This window comes from Salmo trutta, chromosome 29 (genome assembly GCF_901001165.1).
Source record: "Salmo trutta chromosome 29, fSalTru1.1, whole genome shotgun sequence".
Taxonomy (NCBI): domain Eukaryota; kingdom Metazoa; phylum Chordata; class Actinopteri; order Salmoniformes; family Salmonidae; genus Salmo; species Salmo trutta.
In genome coordinates, this window is record NC_042985.1 from 34,650,792 (window position 1) to 34,669,377 (window position 18,586).

Below are 18,586 nucleotides of genomic sequence, written 5' to 3' on the forward strand. Positions count from 1 at the left end.
GTTCATTTGATTCAGGCGAGACTGATTCACCCTCGTTACCACGGCAGTGCTTCGCTCTGGAGAGATGGAAGCCCGGGCTCTGGAGAAAAGGAGGATGGAGGAACAGTAGAGTGGAGGAGTAAATGACACGCGTGGGTGTGCTCTGTAATGGATTACCTGATGAGAAAAGTGTGCAAAGCCTGTGTGCTGCTGCAGCGCTCATGTCGAAAGATCCACCAGAGGACCTAAAGTATGGCGGCATTACCAAGCATCCGATAATCACATTATGTCTAATTGTGTGTAAGGAGATCGTGAATATACAAACACTCCACTAGTTGCTTTCTAGTTGGAGTAGAAGGTGAACCAGAATGAGAAGGTGTTACAATGGCAATGGTGGGGAAGAGGAGTGTGCTTGAGCAAGTGTAGTACCCATAATTCCTAGCCTCGAATCCAAACGGAATTATTTCACTTCACAGATTCAGTCTGAAACTGCCTTCATTGAAACCGTTTGTGACAAGGGACCAAAAGGCACATTATCCCATTGTGTGTAGGAGACATAGATGTGTTAGCTCTTACCTGGTCCTCCTCTCCTCCTCCTTCCTCATCGTAGTTGAGCACGTTCTCTCTGATGTCCTCCCAGCCGTCATGGTGAGCTGACACGTGGTAAACGCCCTCCTTTAGGCCCTTGTAACTGCGCCAGCGGGTGTACAGGAAGATGCCCAGCAGCAGCACTAGGGGGCACCGGAGAGCACAGAAGGAGGAAGAGACAGACGCACACAGAGAGAGAGAGAGGAAGTTCCTGGTTCAGTTTGATTAGAAGTGACTGCGTGAACCGTTTCCACTGCGTTGATTTGACATTGCAATATCAGCATGATGGCTGTGCTGAGAGGCCTGACAGGCAGACTGCTGGCTGACTCCAAGGACGGCTACCAAATAAGAGCTCTCTTTGCAGTGTGGCAAGTGGTACTCTCCCCTATAGACTGCTGTGACCTTTAGAGTATATTATGTACCCATACAGTACTTCTCCATAAATCTCTCTATCCTGTACCCCTCCCTCCCCCTTCCATCACACCTTATTTGACTCAACCTCTCTGCTTTGATCATTCCTCAGATTTCTTCCTCCCATCCTGCATCTCTCTCCCTCTCACTCTCTCTGGATCACTCTCTCTCTGTCTGTCTGTCATTTCAGTTCGTTCAAATTCCTTTTTGATATCCCTCTCTCCTTCTCAATTGCCCTTATTTGTTTTTGGTTCTATCTGTTGATTGTTGCGTGCTCACCTATCAGTAGTTTGATAAGGTGTCACTTAGCAAGGGGACCAGGGCGACAGGCTGAGACTGATTGAATTTAAATCTCCCAATTATCAGGGCAATCTCTGAGTGAACTCTCCCTCGTCAGACGTTAGGTACCGGTGTATCCAGCCAGAAACAAGCTGCGACACCGGCCCCAAAAAATCTATATCAATTTATGAACACAATGCTCACCCTCCTCGCACACGTGTCACAAGCAAATCAAGTGTTTTTTTAGAGGGCTTTGTAGCGCTGGGTCTATTGCACGGGAATATGCAATCCCATGTCTGTCTGTTTCTCTCTCTATTGCAACATTATTGCAATGTTGCAATTGTTTTAAGAGGAGACATGTTCATCTAGGTGAGAGTGAGTTGTTCGAAAAAGTCTCAGAGACTGACACACGATGCTGTTCGAGTTGTGTGTTCTGAAGGCCACCGTCTCTAACTCTAAAGCACAGTGTTTGTGTATGACTGTCTGTCATCACTCGGATTGAGTGTTGTGTGATTAAGAAAAAGGTTACTCTGAAGTTAGGTTCAGGTCAGAGCTCATAGAGGCTTCCCTATTGGGTTGTGTGTCTTCAAAGGCCCTCTCCGATTGAGAGATGTGTGTCTGTTCTCTGCAGGAGCTGAACTGTTGCTCTGATTACCAAGCAGAGGAGGTCTGAGTGGCTGGCTAGCTGCAGTCTGCCTCCAAGCCATTTTTTTCCTCTCCTCTCTTCTTCTCCTCTCCTCTCTTCTCCTCCTCTCCTCTCTTCTCCTCCTCTCCTCTCCTCTCATATCAGAACCCTAACAAAGCCTGCACTATCGATTGCATCACCCAACTAGCGACCTCACACAAGCTCCTCCATAACCCTAAGATAGACAACATGCGTCCCAACGTCTAACACACACCACAGTGTATATCAGGCTATGGAATATCACAAAAAATGATTTATTCTGTGTACCACACTCATAAAAATTGTAATATAGACACTGGCATGTGCATCATGTTGTGTCCTAAGATGCATTCATTTGGAGTAAAAAAAGAAGAAAGTTATTTCACTGAAGAATGTTTGTTTGTTTTTCTGCACAACTTGGGGTCTTTTTGAGTGGAAAAAGGTTGCAATTTAATAGTCATGAAATACCGAATTATAAGACAAGTGTATAATTCAACCAAGAGCAAAGCATACTGTTTTGCATACCGTATGGCAAAATACTGAAACAGTTACATTTCTGATTTCAGCACGAATCCATATTGTATAATGATAGCTAGATTCTTTAAGCCCGAGGACAGTATATAGTGTAGACTTTTCTCGTCTCAGACCCACATGAACGTGGATAGAGGAAGAAAAGCCTGTTTTCCCTCTCTCCTCTGTTACACCATAGTGAGAGCATCCCCGTAGTGAGAGCATGGCGAGATGAGAATCTCTAAATAAATCAATCCTAGTCAATAATGAGCAGGCTCAAGGCCATCAAACTATAATGCTGTTTACTGCAGCGAACCTAGCAAAGCCTGCTCTCGCTCCCTCCATTCCTCAATCTATTACTCAGTGTGTGTCTTTCCATTTCTCTCTTCTTTTCTCTCGTTCTCTCCCTTGTACCTCTAATCCCTTTCGCTGTCTTTCGGTGTCTGTGTACCTCTCCCTCCCTGCCACCCCTCCTTTCTCTGTCATTCGTTCTCACTGTATTTCTGTCCTCTCTCATTGACTCTCTCTCTCTCTCTCTGCTCCACTTTTTGCTCATCTCATACCTCTATTGGTTCCAGGTTATCACTCACTGGCTAAATGGTTTGTCATATAACCCTCATTCCATCCCTAGCAAAGAGCCAGCTGAGGCTCCAAACCCACAGTGTAGACTCCATCGGATAACCCTTTTTGGGTTCCAGATACAACCCTTTTTGGTTCCAAGTGCAACCCTTTTGGGCTCCACGTAGAACGCTCTGTGGAAACGGTTCTACATGGAAGCCAGGAGGGTTCTACCTTGAACCAAAAGGGTTCTTCAAAGGGTTTTCCTGTGGGGACAGCCAAATACCCTTTTTTTCTAAGAGACACACAGTCCAGAGACACATTTAAAAGGCTCCAGCCGACATCGCCGTCTAACAGCTGTGGCATTTATGCCTGTCACCGTGACAACTAATCCGGATACAGGCAGGACAATAAAGAGGAAACATAAAAGAGGGATATTTTATAGAGTTGTATTCCTCTCTCTGACTGAGACTACTTTTTCAACCCCACCTCACAACAGACTCAGACTTTAGGATGAAAAGCTAAACTAATCTGGAACCGAGTGCAGGACTGAAGGGATTAAAACCGAGCCTACACTGCACACACACATGAATACATACACACACACTGAGAAGTCAGACTGAACAGTCTCCCTTCCCAGTGTGTGTGTGTGCGTGCGTGCGTGCGTGTATATGGTGGACGTCAGTTTTCCAGAATTATCAGTCAGCACCTTGAAATAGTGGAGAGCCAAGCTGTTCCATTCCTTTCAACCATGAATTTTCAGTGTGTAGCCTCACCTGCCAGATTTACAGTCTCTTAGAACCTGTTGTTACACACACAGCTGGTAGACAACACTCAGCACCAGTGTAGTTAGAAACCAAAACGTTCTCTTTGTATCCCTATAGCTTAATGATGGACAATTGATGTGGTGTCTTGCTAGTGACCAATACATTTTACAATTAGTCAATAACAGGTTTACTGTGAATTATTGGACAAACAATATAGATTATGCAGACATCAGTCAACAAGCAGTTTCAGAAACAAAGCAGGAAGAAGACACAACATAAACATTACTGATTAAAGACAAAGAAACCTTAAGAACAAAGGTTGAATCAGAACAATGGAAATGAGAGAGAAAGACGAGGACATGAGTATGGAAAACAAATGATGAAGACAAAACGGGTTTTGAGAATAGTGTTTTATTATAAATGTGATTAAAATATACCTATGGCACAGAGCTTTACAGTGTGATAAAAGGATGCTTGTAACTCAGTCATTTCAAAAGTACATGAAATAGTAGCGCTCTACTCTAACGTCCGTCCAACATATTTATATATTCATAAAAAAAATGGAATTCTATACATCATACATAGGTAGGAATTTGACAAGTACGGGGACATTTGAGGAGACTAGCAGTGTAACGATGGGCGCTGAGAGTCGGGAAGCAAGCTCAGGGAGTGAGTGTTTTAATAAAATAAATAAACCCCACATCAAACAAAAAACACAAACAACGCACAGACTTAACACTGGAACAGATACAATAACGCCTGGGGAAGGAACCAAAGGGAGTGACAGATATCGGGCAGGTAAATCAAGGAGGTGATGGAGTCTAGGTGAGTGTCATAATGCGCTGATGGTAACGAAGGTGACAGGTGTGCGCCATAACGAGCAGGCTGGTGAGAGAGCACATGTGACAAGCAGATTCAACTGCGCTGTTTAGCAGTGGCATAAACAGGACCACGTGTTGGTTCACTGATTTCAGCCCTGACCTCTCTTTTTTTTTTATCCTCGCACTGACTTAACCATTTGGGGATGCCGCTGAGTAAAATACACTCTCACAAAAAATGCTTAGAAATGTCTTACTAAAGGATTCAGGTAGCAGTTGGTGATGTGTCTTGCTATACCATTTCATTCAATCAAATGAATTGACAAGTACATCAATCTCTCTATTTCAGATAAGACGCTGTGTGCATCATATTGTGTGGATTGCCATGCACATTGTGTTTCTAGTATAGTGATTCGAGGTGCAATCTGGTTTAATTACCATTAATAGGATGATGTGTGTGAGGCCTCTCCATATCTCCCTCTCAATTCAGAGTTCTGACTCGCTGTGTTTTTATAAGGAGCCCTGGCGTGAGGAGAGGAAGCAGTAAGACACTGCTCGTCAATTCACTTCCACATCAGCAACCCTGAGTGTGTTCACGGATACGCAACTACCCAACAGAGCCTGGCACCACTCGGCCCAAGCAGTCCATCTCCATGGGTAGCTAGGCTCTTCTCACGGATGGAGAGGTTAGGCCGGCAACCACAGCATGTTACCCAATCAGCTACCCCTACTATGGAGTCAAACAGGGATTTATTCTGTACATTCCACCACGTAGGGGGGGGGGGGGCGTTCTTACTGTAAATTCCTACTTCTGTACATTGTGGACACCTGTGCCTTTTGCATTTGTCTCTTATCCTTGAGGTCACTGGACAACCTTGAAACATCTGCAGACTAACAGACCATACTCATGCAATAGATGACGTCATTCTACAGTAATCGTTGATAGTGCCCATGACGAGCCCTCTGGCACAGTGGTGTAAAGCCAGAGCATAAGCTCCTGTAGTCATAGGTTAGAGCCCGCTGAATGGCTAAAGGGCATACTGAGACATACAAACAAACATAGCCAGAGGAGAGGCTGCAAGTCTGCAAAAAACAAGGCATTATTGGCTATTCAAATTGTGGGGGGGGAACATAAATATCAGGAGGTACAGTATCTGGAGAGATGTCCTCTGCCCCTCAATATAAGGCACCTTGGCAGCACACACCCGGTGCACTGCACCTGCTATTATCTCTGTGGCTCTATGGGCCTAAACAGGTCCTTCAGGGCAACACGCTCATCTTTATTTACACATTGATCATTGATCTAACAAGCAAGACCTAAAAGCTGGACCCTTTAACGGAGCCTAACACCACCCTCCTACAAACACCTACATACTGCAGTCAAAAGGCACAGCTTATTCCCAACAAAAATATTTAAGCTTTTAGTCTATGACAGCAAAACTGAACATTGGGTAATTTTCACAGATACAATTTTTCCCTCTCCAGTATAGTTCTGGCAAGCTTTACTGAGATCTACTTTTCGGACAAGAGGAGTAGGCCTCTTGCTATTTCCTCACAGCTGTACAGTAGCTAGCTGAGAACGTGTGAGAGATGGGAGAGGTTCCTTCTGCGTCCAACGGAGGAGAGAGGTGGGTGAGAGGAGGAATTGGAGTGGGTGAGGAGGTGGAGGCGTATAGCGTTCGCATCGTGCCATAAACCTATTAGCCGTTAAGAAAAGGAAGCCTCAGAATGAGATGCTTTTTGTTCGGCTTAATGTCAAGAGACCCAGAGCCCTTTACTCTCCCAGTTATTCAACTGCTTGGATTGACTCCAAACAAACTGGATTGAATGCAGCTGGGAAGAAAATCTCTTGATACTTAAGTTTCTGTGCGTGGAATGCTTGGCCGATTGAAATTCTATCCAAAGCCCTAGTGCATTGATCTCAATTTCTTTGGGCTTCGGTAAACAGCACATTGTGCGCCTACAAATCAAGTAATGAACACTTAAAAAGCAACAGTGGCTGTGGATGATCAAGGTCATGTTGCCTTTAAAATTAAGCAAAGGTACGAGAGGGGAAATTATCATTTTGAGCTTAGCAATCGTTTTTTTGGTCTGCTTGGAGTGACGGCTGAAGCTGATTATTTTTTAAATATTTTTTTTATATTTCACCTTTATTTAACCTGTCTGGGCTAGGGGGCAGTATTTTCACGGCCGGATGAAAAACGTACCCAATTTAAACAGGTTACTACTCTGGCCCAAAAACTAGAATATGCATATTATTAGTAGATTTGGATAGAAAACACTCTGACGTTTCTAAAACTGTTTGAATGGTGTCTGTGAGTATAACAGAACTCATATGGCAGGCAAAAACCTGAGAAAATTCCAAGCAGGAAGTGGAAAGTCTGAGAATTGTAGTTCTTCTTTTGATTCTCTATCGGAACTACAGTGTCTGTGGGGGACGTTGCACTTCCTAAGGCTTCCATTGGCTGTCTAAAGCCTTCAGAATGTGGTTTGAGCATTTTCCTGTCACTGGGCAGATAATAGGAGCTCAGTTTCTGAGTGGACTGCCTGGCAACAAAGGGATTGGATATGCTCGGTCCCGCGAGCGCGCCCCTCCTTCTTTTTCTTCTTGAATGAATATGCTATTGTCAGGTTGGAATATTATCGCAATTTTATGTAAAAAATACCATAAAGATTGATTTTAAACAACGTTTGACATGCTTCTAAGTACGGTAATGGAACATTTTGACTTTTCGTCTCTCGTTTCGCGCTCGCGTGTTATGCCTTTGGATAAGTGATCTGTACGCACGAACAAAACGGAGGTATTTGTACATAAATATGGATTATTTCGAACAAAAACAACATTTCTTGTGGAAGTAGCAGTCCTGGCAGTGCATTCTGACGAAGATAAGCAAAGGTAAGAGAATATTTCTAATACTAATTCTGAGTTTAGGTTGCCACGAACTTGGCAGGTGTCTGAATAGCTTGCCGTGATGGCTGAGCTATGTACTCAGAATATTGAAAAATGTGCTTTCTCCGTAAAGCTATTTTAAAATCTGACACAGCGGTTGCATCCAGGGGTAGTCTATCTATAATTCTTAAAATAATTGTTATATATTTTGTCAACGTTTATGATGAGTATTTTTGTAAATTGATGTGCACATTCACCGGACGTTTTGGTGGGAATACATTTTCTGAACATCACGTGCCAATGTAAAATGCTGTTTTTGGATATAAATATGAACTTTATCAAACAAAACATACATGTATTGTGTAACATAATGTCCTAGGAGTGTCATCTGATGAAGATCGTCAAAGGTTAGTGCTTCATTTAGCTGTGTTTTGGGTTTTATTGACACATGTTCTTGCTTGGAAAATGTCTGTGTGATTATTTTTGTCTATGTACTCTCCTAACATAATCTAATGTTTTGCTTTCACTGTAAAGCCTTTTTGAAATCGGACAATGTGGTTAGATTAACGAGAAGTTTATCTTTAAACTGGTGTAAAATAGTTGTATGTTTGAGAAAGTTGAATTATGACATTTTGTTGTTTCTGAATTTTCCGCCCTGATATTTCACTGGCTGTGTCCCGCAGATGTTCACTGGCTGTGTTCACTGGCTAGCGTCCCACCTAGCCCATAGAAGTTAACCAGGTAGGCTAGTTGAGAACAAGTTCTCATTTGCAACTGCGACCTGGCCAAAATAAAGCATAGCAATTCAACACATACAACAACACAGTGTTACACATGGAATAAACAAAACATACAGTCAATAATACAGTAGAACAAAAGAAAACAAGAAGTTTATATACAGTGAGTGCAAATGAGGTAAGATCGGGGAGTTAAGGCAATAAATAGGCCATGGTGGCGAAGTAATTACAATATAGCAATTAAACACTGGAATAGTAGATGTGCAGAAGATGGATGTGCAAGTAGAGATACTGGGGTGCAAAGGAGCAAGATAAATAAATAAATACAGTATGGGGATGAGGTAGGTAGATGGGCTGTTAACAGATGGGCTATGTACAGGTGCAGTGATCTGTGAGCTGCTCTGACAGCTGGTGCTTAAAGCTAGTGAGGGAGATATGAGTCTCTAGCTTCAGAGATTTTTGCAGTTCGTTCCAGTCATTGGCAGCAGAGAACTGGAAGGAAAGACGACCAAAGGAGGAATTGGTTTGGGGCTGACCAGTGAGATATACCTGCTGGAGCGTGTGCTACGAGTGGGTGCTGCTATGGTGACCAGTGAGCTGAGATAAGGCGGGGCTTTACCTAGCAGAGACTTGTAGATAACCTGTATCCAGTGGGTTTGGCGACGAGTATGAAGCGAGGGCCAACCAACGAGAGCGTACAGGTCGCAGTCGTGGGTAGTGTATGGGGCTTTGGTGGCAAAACGGATGGCACTGTTATAGACTGCATCCAATTTGTTGAGTAGAGTGTTGGAGGCTATTTTATAGACGACATCACCGAAGTCGAGGATCGGTAGGATGGTCAGTTTTACGAGGGTATGTTTGGCAGCATGAGGGATTCGAAATGGTCGGTAATCTGTTTGTTAACTTCACTTTCGAAGACCTTAGAAAGACAGGGTAGGATAGATATAGGTCTGTAGCAGTTTGGGTCTAGAGTGTCACCCCCTTTGAAGAGGGGGATGACCGCGGCAGCTTTCCAACATTCGCTATCTGGATTTGGGTGAAGGAGAAATGGTGGGGGCTTTGGCGGGTTGCTGTGGAGGGTGCCGGGCAGTTGACCGGGGTAGGGGTAGCCAGGTGGAAAGCATGGCCAGCCGTAGAGAAATGCTTATTGAAATGTTCAATTATAGTGGATTTATCGGTGGTAACAGTGCTTCCTAGCCTCAGAGCAGTGGGCAGCTGAGAGGAGGTGCTCTTATTCTCCATGGACTTTACAGTGTCCCAGAACTTTTTGGAGTTAGTACTACAGGATGCAAATTTCTGTTTGAAAAAGCTAGCCTTAGCTTTCCTAACTGCCTGTGTATATTTGTTCCTAACTTCCCTGAAAAGTTGCATATCACGGGGGGCTATTCGATGCTAATGCAGAACGCCACAGGATGTTTTTGTGCTGGTCAAGGGCAGACAGGTCTGGAGTGAACCAAGGACTATATCTATTCCTAGTTCAACATTTTTTGAATGGGGCATGCTTATCTAAAATGGTGAGGAAGGCACTTTTAAAGAATAGCCAGGCATCATCTACTGACGGGATGACGTCAATGAGGGTAGAGGGGAGGACAGCGGGAGACGGCCAGCACATTAACACCTGATCTAGTAACTGACTATGACTGGCTAACACTAGATTGACCAAAAGGCACATATCAAGGTGGACTACTGAGTACTGGTCAAAGGTCAAAAGGGACTCATTTGCACTGCCTGTTATAACTAGAGTATAAGCTGTACCTTGCTACCATAGCATGGTCCATACGCTGCCCACACACTATCATTGTTTGACTCAGGCAATTTCTACTAGACCTGGACTTCCAGCACAGTGCTCTACTTCAGCTGATAGAACGGTAGGGGAGATGGTCACGACAAGAGGTTGAATGGGACGGGGAGAAGAGCAAAAAAGGGGAGGATTTGATGTCCAGTGTTACCATGGAGATAAGACAGACAGACAAGACAGACAGACCAGACCAGACCAGACCAGACCAGACCAGACCAGACCAGACAGACAGACAGACAGACAGACAGACAGACAGACAGACAGACAGACAGACAGACAGACAGACAGACAGACAGACAGACAGACAGACAGACAGACAGACAGACAGACAGACAGACAGACAGACAGACAGGTGACAGGCAGGCAGGTGGGGCGGTCAGTCACCAGAGCCAGAGCAGGCAGTAGTTGGTATAGCTACCTAGCAGAGCCATGAAGCAGATGCAAATGGCGAACAGGGAGCTGAAGCTCAGGCCCACGTCGTCTCGGTAGATGGCCAGCGCCACCTCGCAGTGGCGCCCCCGGTAGCCCTCGGGGCAGTGGCACGTGAACTTGGAGGGCGACTGTGCCACGCAGGTGCCCCGGTGGCACGGCCGACTGGCACACAGGGTGTAGACGCAGAACTTTCCAGTGTCGTTCACCTTCACCATGTGGCCAGGGGGACATCTAAAAAAAAGATGGAGGGAGGAACAAGAGGAGACAAAGAGAGAGATAAAACAGAGGTTAGTTCTCTCCTTTCTGATTTCCTGCTTCTGTTTTGGTCCTCCACTGTGTTCTGAGGATAGCACAGTGCGTTGGTCAAAATCAATCTCAATGAAATAGTTACTCATGACTTAGACTCTTTTCCATGTTACCTGTATCTTGTTTCTCCTTCTGTGAAACAAATGTTACGGTGTGGTTGCTCTGTGATTCAGATACGCCCAGACACAGAGACACACATCGGCGTACACACGTATGATGTGAAACCAGTTGGACTCCTGCAGAACTCACACCGAGCATTAACCAGGCTGACGAGCAGCAGTGAGGATGAGCAGCCTGCAGGCTGTTGAAAAACAACATATCCCTGTGTCTTTCTACAGCCTCTTAAAATCACCACCATTACCAGGATCAGAGAGAGGAGCTAGAACAGCGGGCCTGAGTCAAATATCTGCCCACACACTGCCTGTCAACATTTGACTCAGGCATGTTTACAGTCAGCCCCGCAGGACTGAGGTGTATCAAAGGGACAGGTTTTTCCAGGCCCCCTGCGCTGTGCCTCTTTGACTGATGGAGGATGAGGGGATGTTTGTCTAAGATTAAAGGCTGCGAGAGAATGAGCCACTGGCTTCTGAGGCTGGAGTCCTTAAAGAAGACCGAGAGGGTCTCAGTGTGTTTGCATAAGATATAGAGATTTGCTAATTGTGTCCGATTGTGCGTACCTGCACTCATGGACTCTCCAGAGGTCAACGCAGGTGAAGGGGGGGCTACACTGGTTCCTCTTGCAGGAGTCAGAGGAGCAGCCCACGGAGAGCCCCTGGGAGCTGACCACGGAGACCCCGTCTCTGGACTGACCATCCAGAGGTACGTATCGACCGTTCAGCCTCAGGTCCCGCATGCAACCTTAAGCGAGAGGAGAGGACAGAATGATAATCAAGCACACACACACACACACACACACACACACACACACACACACACACACACACACACACACACACACACACACACACACACACACACACACACACACACACACACACACACACCTTACTTTCTTTGCCATGGTCTGACACGCTTACACACTAGTCTTTCAGGGAAAAGGCTTTTAAAGTCCATTTAATAAACACGCAAACTGTCTGTTTCTGCCTGAGGCAAAGCTGGCTGACCACCTTTGTATTTGCACATTCTACTGTCTCTCTCCCTGCATGTCACATGCCATATCCACAGCACTGCAGAGCACTGCACTGCACACTCTCATAGCCGCCTCACACTTCATCCATCTCATACTAACCTCCCCTAGGGCAGCCATCATCCCCTAACTCTAAAGATGCATTTGTGTGAATGATTTATTCACCAGTCATATGAATCATTTATAATCGGCAATACAATACTTTGTAATCTCACTAAAAAGCGGATTATGAATTGATAAAGCCCCTAATTCTGGCTGCACTTTAGAAAGCTCTGTTCTCCATCTGTCACTAACTGTCTGCCTCGCCCGCCCAGCCTAGCTCTTTCCCATCATGTCCCATTCCCTGCAGTCTTCTCACCCTGGAAGCTCTTGTTGGAGCCTGAGGGGAAGACGTTTCCCAGCATCACCACTGTTGGGTCGGTGATGATCTCTCGGCTCCGGCCTGGAGCCGTGCTGGCCTCCCGTCTGCCCCCGCCCCCATCCAGACGCAGGGTCAGCTCGTTGTCGTGGCGATCCAGGTAGACCTCGTGCCACTCGCCATTGTCCAGGCGATAGGAGGGCAGTGTCAGGTTGTAGTCTCCGTCTCCCAGGTTATAGAAGACAGACAGTAGGCCCTGGTAGATCTGGAGAAGAGGAGAGAGTTATAGAAGACAGACAGTAGGCCCTGGTAGATCTGGAGGAGAGAGTTATAGAAGACAGACAGTAGGCCCTGGTAGATCTGGATGAGAGGAGAGAGTTATAGAAGACAGACAGTAGGCCCTGGTAGATCTGGAGGAGAGGAGAGAGTTATAGAAGACAGACAGTAGGTCCTGGTAGATCTGGAGGAGAGGAGAGAGTTATAGAAGACAGACAGTAGGCCCTGATAGATCTGGAGGAGAGGAGAGAGTTATAGAAGACAGACAGTAGGCCCTGGTAGATCTGGAGGAGAGGAGACAGTTATAGAAGACAGACAGTAGGCCCTGGTAGATCTGGAGGAGAGGAGACAGTTATAGAAGACAGCCAGTAGGCCCTGGTAGATCTGGAGGAGAGGAGAGAGTTATAGAAGACAGACAGTAGGCCCTGGTAGATCTGGAGGAGAGGAGAGAGTTATAGAAGACAGACAGTAGGTCCTGGTAGATCTGGAGGAGAGGAGAGAGGAGAGGGTAGAGGGGTTATTGACTTCAGACTACTACTGGCATAGAATCACAAGAGAGTCAATACTTTTCATCATTGAAGATTCCAGGGACCCCTCTTAAGTCCACCCCAACAAACCCCTATACACAACAACCAAGAGAGTTAAGATGCAGTAGACATGCAGTAAACAAAGCCAATAGCAGTTGGACAATCCACTCAATAAACCAACCTAGCTCTTCTGATACACAAGCAGAGGACATGAATGTGAGGGCAGACAAAAGACGGAGATAGAAGGAAGAAAAATGGCAGGAGGATGATGATTCTGTGACTCTGGGACCATGAGGAAACAGTATAATCACTGAGGGCTGGCTCTGATAAGACCCTGCCACACACTAACTGAATTAAACATAGCTCCCCCGTAATTGGAAACACCAGGGCCTGGGGAATTCAATACGCCTCCATTTATTCAGCAACTCTCTTTTTAACTTTTCCTCTAGAGGGTGGGTCATCTGGGCTCTATGACATACAATCACTTTCTGGGCTGCTCACATTTTCAAAGAACTTCCTTTCTCTAGCATCTACATCTAACTCTGCGTCTCTGTCTCTGCGTCTCTGTCTCTGTGTCTCTGTCTCTCTCTCTCTGTCTCTCTCTCTCTCTGTCTCTCTCTCTCTCTGTCTCCCTCTCTGTCTCTCTCTGTCTCTCTCTGTCTCTGTCTCTCTCTCTCTCTCTCTCTCTCTCTCTCTGTCTCTCTCTCTGTCTCTCTTTCTCTCTCTCTGTCTCGCTCTCTTTGTCTCCCTCTCTCCATATCTCTACCAACCTGTCTCTCAGTCCTTTGGCCTATTCCTATCTTTGTTCTTATCTCCCTCGTTCTCTTTCTCTCTTTCTCTCCACTCTGTTTCACAACAACAACAAGCTCCATTGATCTCAGTCCCAATCTCACTGGTAAATCCTAGCTCAACAAAACAACATGACGAGACCAACTTTATCTTGTCTTCTGTTGAAGCTCACCTTTATTACCCAGGATCCACCAAGCCTGACAGTTTTCATTAGAAAGCAGGATATACCAATGAAATGAAACAGACATTTTTTTTTATGCAACAAGCTTCTCTCTATCCTCAAATCTTGAAAAGAAAACGATTCCATTTCAGCCTGGCTCGAATGCTAATCACTTGACTTTCAGAGCGCAATATTCATTGAAGACAAACGGTTTATTTGCAGCCAGGCACACAGATCCAAACCGAGGCGAGTGTTAGTCTACGGCCATTGATATGGTGAGAAGCAGCCTTCATTTCAATAAAAAATTTTAAAATCCTGCGAGGCTCCCACTGAGCATAATTTGCAAACGCTCCATTTTACTCCGCCGCTGATGTCGACGTAAACAGAGTTTGAGACGAGCAGAAAGAGAGGAGATGGGGGCAGGGTTTCTCACGTATACCTCAACCTTTACTCCTCCCCCGCAAGCTAAAAGGCTAAAACTGTGAACTGCTCACCTCCTGATACACCGTCCCATCAGCTGGCTCGGATGCATGAGAAAAAGCAGTGAGCTTCCACTAAGATGGCTCCAAGGTCGTTTCCCTTATGAACCATTGCTTATTTCAAGGATTCCTAATGAACTATTAATTATCTTCAGACCTCAGTGGGATGGCGCTTTTACCAGACTAAGCGAGTGCTGCCGAGGCACCTCATGTTCCCCCCCCCCCAATTAAAGCTGAATGGGAATGTGCTCTGCTTCATGCTCTATCTCTCTCTCTCTCTCAGGTGAGAACGGAGGTTCGGGGTGGCTGGCTATTCCCTCTACCGCACCCGGAGAGCACTGCTCTGTCCCCAATCTGCATTAGCCTGTGATTGCTTATGTAAACTCTGTCTTATCACTGTGTACAGTATATTATCTCTACGTCCTTCCAGATCAGCAGCCTCTTTATTACTTTCAAAAGCGTTCTATATAACCCCCAGCTGGCTGAATGAAGTAGCTCGCTCATTATATAGTACATTGATCCATGCTACCTACCCATTCACACACAGTGCGTAGGCAGAGAGAGAGAAAACCATACAGCTGTCAGACAATCGGAAACATTTCTGATCTTGGATACACGTGGGATTCAGTGCATCTCTCATAATCTAAGGCATCAAGGCATAGGGAGAGAGACTAGAGGACATGTGACCGGTACAATATGCTCCTGGGTCTATATTCAGGCTACCAGACAAGGAGTATTAATTGCGAGGAGGGCTTTTGCTCAAGGCTTCTCATCCTCGTTGTTTTATTGGTGTTAGCAATGTTAAAATGGCAATTATCACCCCTATTGTCTTGCTATGCCATCACCAGGGCTAGAAGTGGAAGTTAATGCTAGCCTACCCGCTGGGCAGTGGGTCCCCTTGCATATCAGAGACACCTCTCTCCCAAGAAACCCCCAGGAGCCACCTGCTCCTTCCATCCCTCCATCAGGACGGAGGACAAGAAAACGACAGAGGGAATGAAAAAGGAAGTGGGCTACCACTGTGAGGCTTCAACCACACGAGTCGACACTGTGAGCTGCGCTAATGAAATCTCTAACCTGCCACTCCAGAGGGAGCAGCACATCTCAGCGCTCTCCGCACGCCAGTCTGATGGCATACCGATAATTAAATCAGTGGCGATTTGTAGAGGAGAGCAGCGAGGAAAAACAAAAAACTGCAATCGGCAATCTAAACACGACACTGTGAGGCGGGTGCGAAAAAAAAAAGAAGCTATTTTTCCTAAAAACAAGGAGTCCTTGGAGTGTGAGGCGCATCTCAAGCTCCTTCTGAAAGCCTCCGCACGCTGAGCGTACATTCAGCCAAGAGAAACGCATGAAAATGTAGGGGCTGATTGAAAGCAAAACACCGTGCTATAACGTTGCACATCTGTTAGGGGTTAATATCGGAGGAGGTTTGCCCGAATTCGTGCATTTCACACTGGCTGCACACAGAAAACGTCTGACATTTATGTTCCTGTGATGAATCCACTCCCCACGTTGTGGCATTGTACTAAAGATATGTGGATGATGGAGAAGGTTAGGGGGATGAGCGACAATGTGGTAAAAACAGCAGTATACATAACGGATGACACTAATGGTAGGATTAACCTCAATCACACCGTTGGGATGATGAGAAACATTTCATGGGCACGTAAAAGCATATTATGAGCTCCCATGGTCGGGAGAAACAGAGATTTAAAGGCAAACGGGGGTGTCAAGAGAAGATATAAAGAGAGAGACAAACGGGTGAGTCAAGAGAAGATATAAAGAGAGAGACAAACGGGGGAGTCAAGAGAAGATATAAAGAGAGAGACAAACAGGGGAGTCAAGAGAAGATATAAAGAGAAAGACAAACAGGGGAGTCAAGAGAAGATATAAAGAGAGAGACAAACGGGTGAGTCAAGAGAAGATATAAAGAGAGAGACAAACAGGGGAGTCAAGAGAAGATATAAAGAGAAAGACAAACAGGGGAGTCAAGAGAAGATATAAAGAGAGAGACAAACGGGGGTGTCAAGAGAAGATATAAAGAGAGAGACAAACAGGGGAGTCAAGAGAAGATATAAAGAGAGAGACAAACAGGGGAGTCAAGAGAAGATATAAAGAGAGAGACAAACAGGGGAGTCAAGAGAAGATATAAAGAGAGAGACAAACAGGGGAGTCAAGAGAAGATATAAAGAGAGAGACAAACAGGGGAGTCAAGAGAAGATATAAAGAGAAAGACAAACAGGGGAGTCAAGAGAAGATATAAAGAGAGAGACAAACAGGGGAGTCAAGAGAAGATATAAAGAGAGAGACAAACGGGTGAGTCAAGAGAAGGTATAAAGAGAGAGACAAACAGGGGAGTCAAGAGAAGATATAAAGAGAGAGACAAACGGGTGAGTCAAGAGAAGGTATAAAGAGAGAGAGAGAGAGAGAGAGAGAGAGACACACACACAGAAAGCTCAGTCTCACCTCTAAGCGCAGGTATTCAGTCTGTTCCTTGGACAGTAGGCTGAGGATGGCACTACCGTGTTTGCGGGTCCGGACCAGAACCTGTACCTGGGTCTGCCGGGCTGGCAGAGGAGACGCCAACTGGTAATGAACATGACTCCGCCCATCAAAGGAATACTCTGGAACTTCTGCCAACAAAAGACAAGACAATGTGTTAGCTAGACATCCCACCATCAACACAGTACATACAGTAGGAGTCTGAACTGACATTCATCCAGAGGGAATTCAAGAGATACACATACTCTACCGCGTCCATTCACAATACTGTTAGCCTAATGATACCCTCCCACGCCTTAAACTTAGATCAAACACGTGCCCAAGCATTTCTTTCATCTTCCACTTGACCACCGGTGAATTAGTCCCCCTATTAGTCCTCCCACACCACACAGACACACGCGTAGACACACACACACACACACACAGGACAGTTTCTATCTACAAGCCATCAGACTGCTGAACACTTGAACTGGACTGACCACCTGCTTTGATTCTCTAAATTAGCACAAATGCACACACACACACACACACACACACACACACACACACACACACACACACACACACACACACACACACACACACACACACACACACACACACAGGGAAGTCAGACTGTTCAGTCTGACTTCTCAGTGTGTGTGTATGTATTCACGTGTGTGTGCAGTGTAGGCTCGGCCTAATCCCTTCAGTCCTGCACGCACAACTGCTACACACACATCACAACTGCTGCTACCAGATGTATTATGATTGCAAAATACTGAACAATTTAAACACTTCTCCCCCAATCATCCCTTCCCCAAAGCATGTGTAAATATTGGACTATAAATTGTGCCTTCCTGTATTATACTTATGCTAAAATGTCTATTATATTCTACTGAGCCATTTACTTTATGTTTGTATTCTTATCTTTTCTTATTTCTTATTGTTGTTGTTTATTGTCAAGAAGGAACCTGCAAGTAAGCATTTCATTAGACCATGTGTATCCTGTACATACGACTAATGAAAGTTGAAACACACACACACACACACACACACACACACACACACACACACACACAGCTTCCCCATGATAGCTATCTGACTGCACCCAGGCACTCATTAACACATTTGATCTCGTTAACATTCATTTCATCTAATCGAACAAATCCAATTCATCAATGCCCTCACGCATGCCCTCTAAACAAGCAGTCATCACGTACCCTGCTCACACTGATTCCCAGTGTACCCCGGTATGCACTGGCAGCTGAAGGAGCCCCACTCTCCATGGCAGCGACCCCTAGGGCCACAGGAGGGGATGCCCACGTTGACACAGCTCCCATCCGTAGTCAGACACCCTGGGGAGCTGCCCACGGAGTCCGCTGGAGTGCCCAAGTCATAGAACTGTGTAGGGGGGAGAGAGATGGCGAGAGGACAGAGATGGAGAGGGGGAGTAGGATATGTACGCCAGAGGGAGAAATTGACATAGTACGGTGTAAGATAGAAATGGGAGAGAGCAGTAGACAGGTAAAAAAAAGGGAGGCACAGGGATAGATACAAGTGAGAGAAGGAGATGGATAGAGAGAGGGAAAGGGAGAAAGAAATAACAATTGTTAGTTTTCCAAAAAA

General features: G+C 45.6%; 1 protein-coding gene across 1 annotated transcript in view; it reads right to left on the reverse strand.

The window, feature by feature from the left end:
• Positions 1-18,586, reverse strand: part of LOC115167465 (neural-cadherin) — a 205,951-nt gene that overhangs the window by 3,500 nt on the left and 183,865 nt on the right. Inside the window, exons 27-32 of the mRNA XM_029721890.1 lie at positions 18,181-18,361; positions 16,943-17,109; positions 12,243-12,507; positions 11,415-11,595; positions 10,418-10,662; positions 556-710 (exon numbers count right to left, since the gene is read on the reverse strand). Coding sequence (XP_029577750.1) covers positions 556-710; positions 10,418-10,662; positions 11,415-11,595; positions 12,243-12,507; positions 16,943-17,109; positions 18,181-18,361 — 1,194 coding nt within the window. The remainder of the gene's footprint in view (positions 1-555; positions 711-10,417; positions 10,663-11,414; positions 11,596-12,242; positions 12,508-16,942; positions 17,110-18,180; positions 18,362-18,586) is intronic.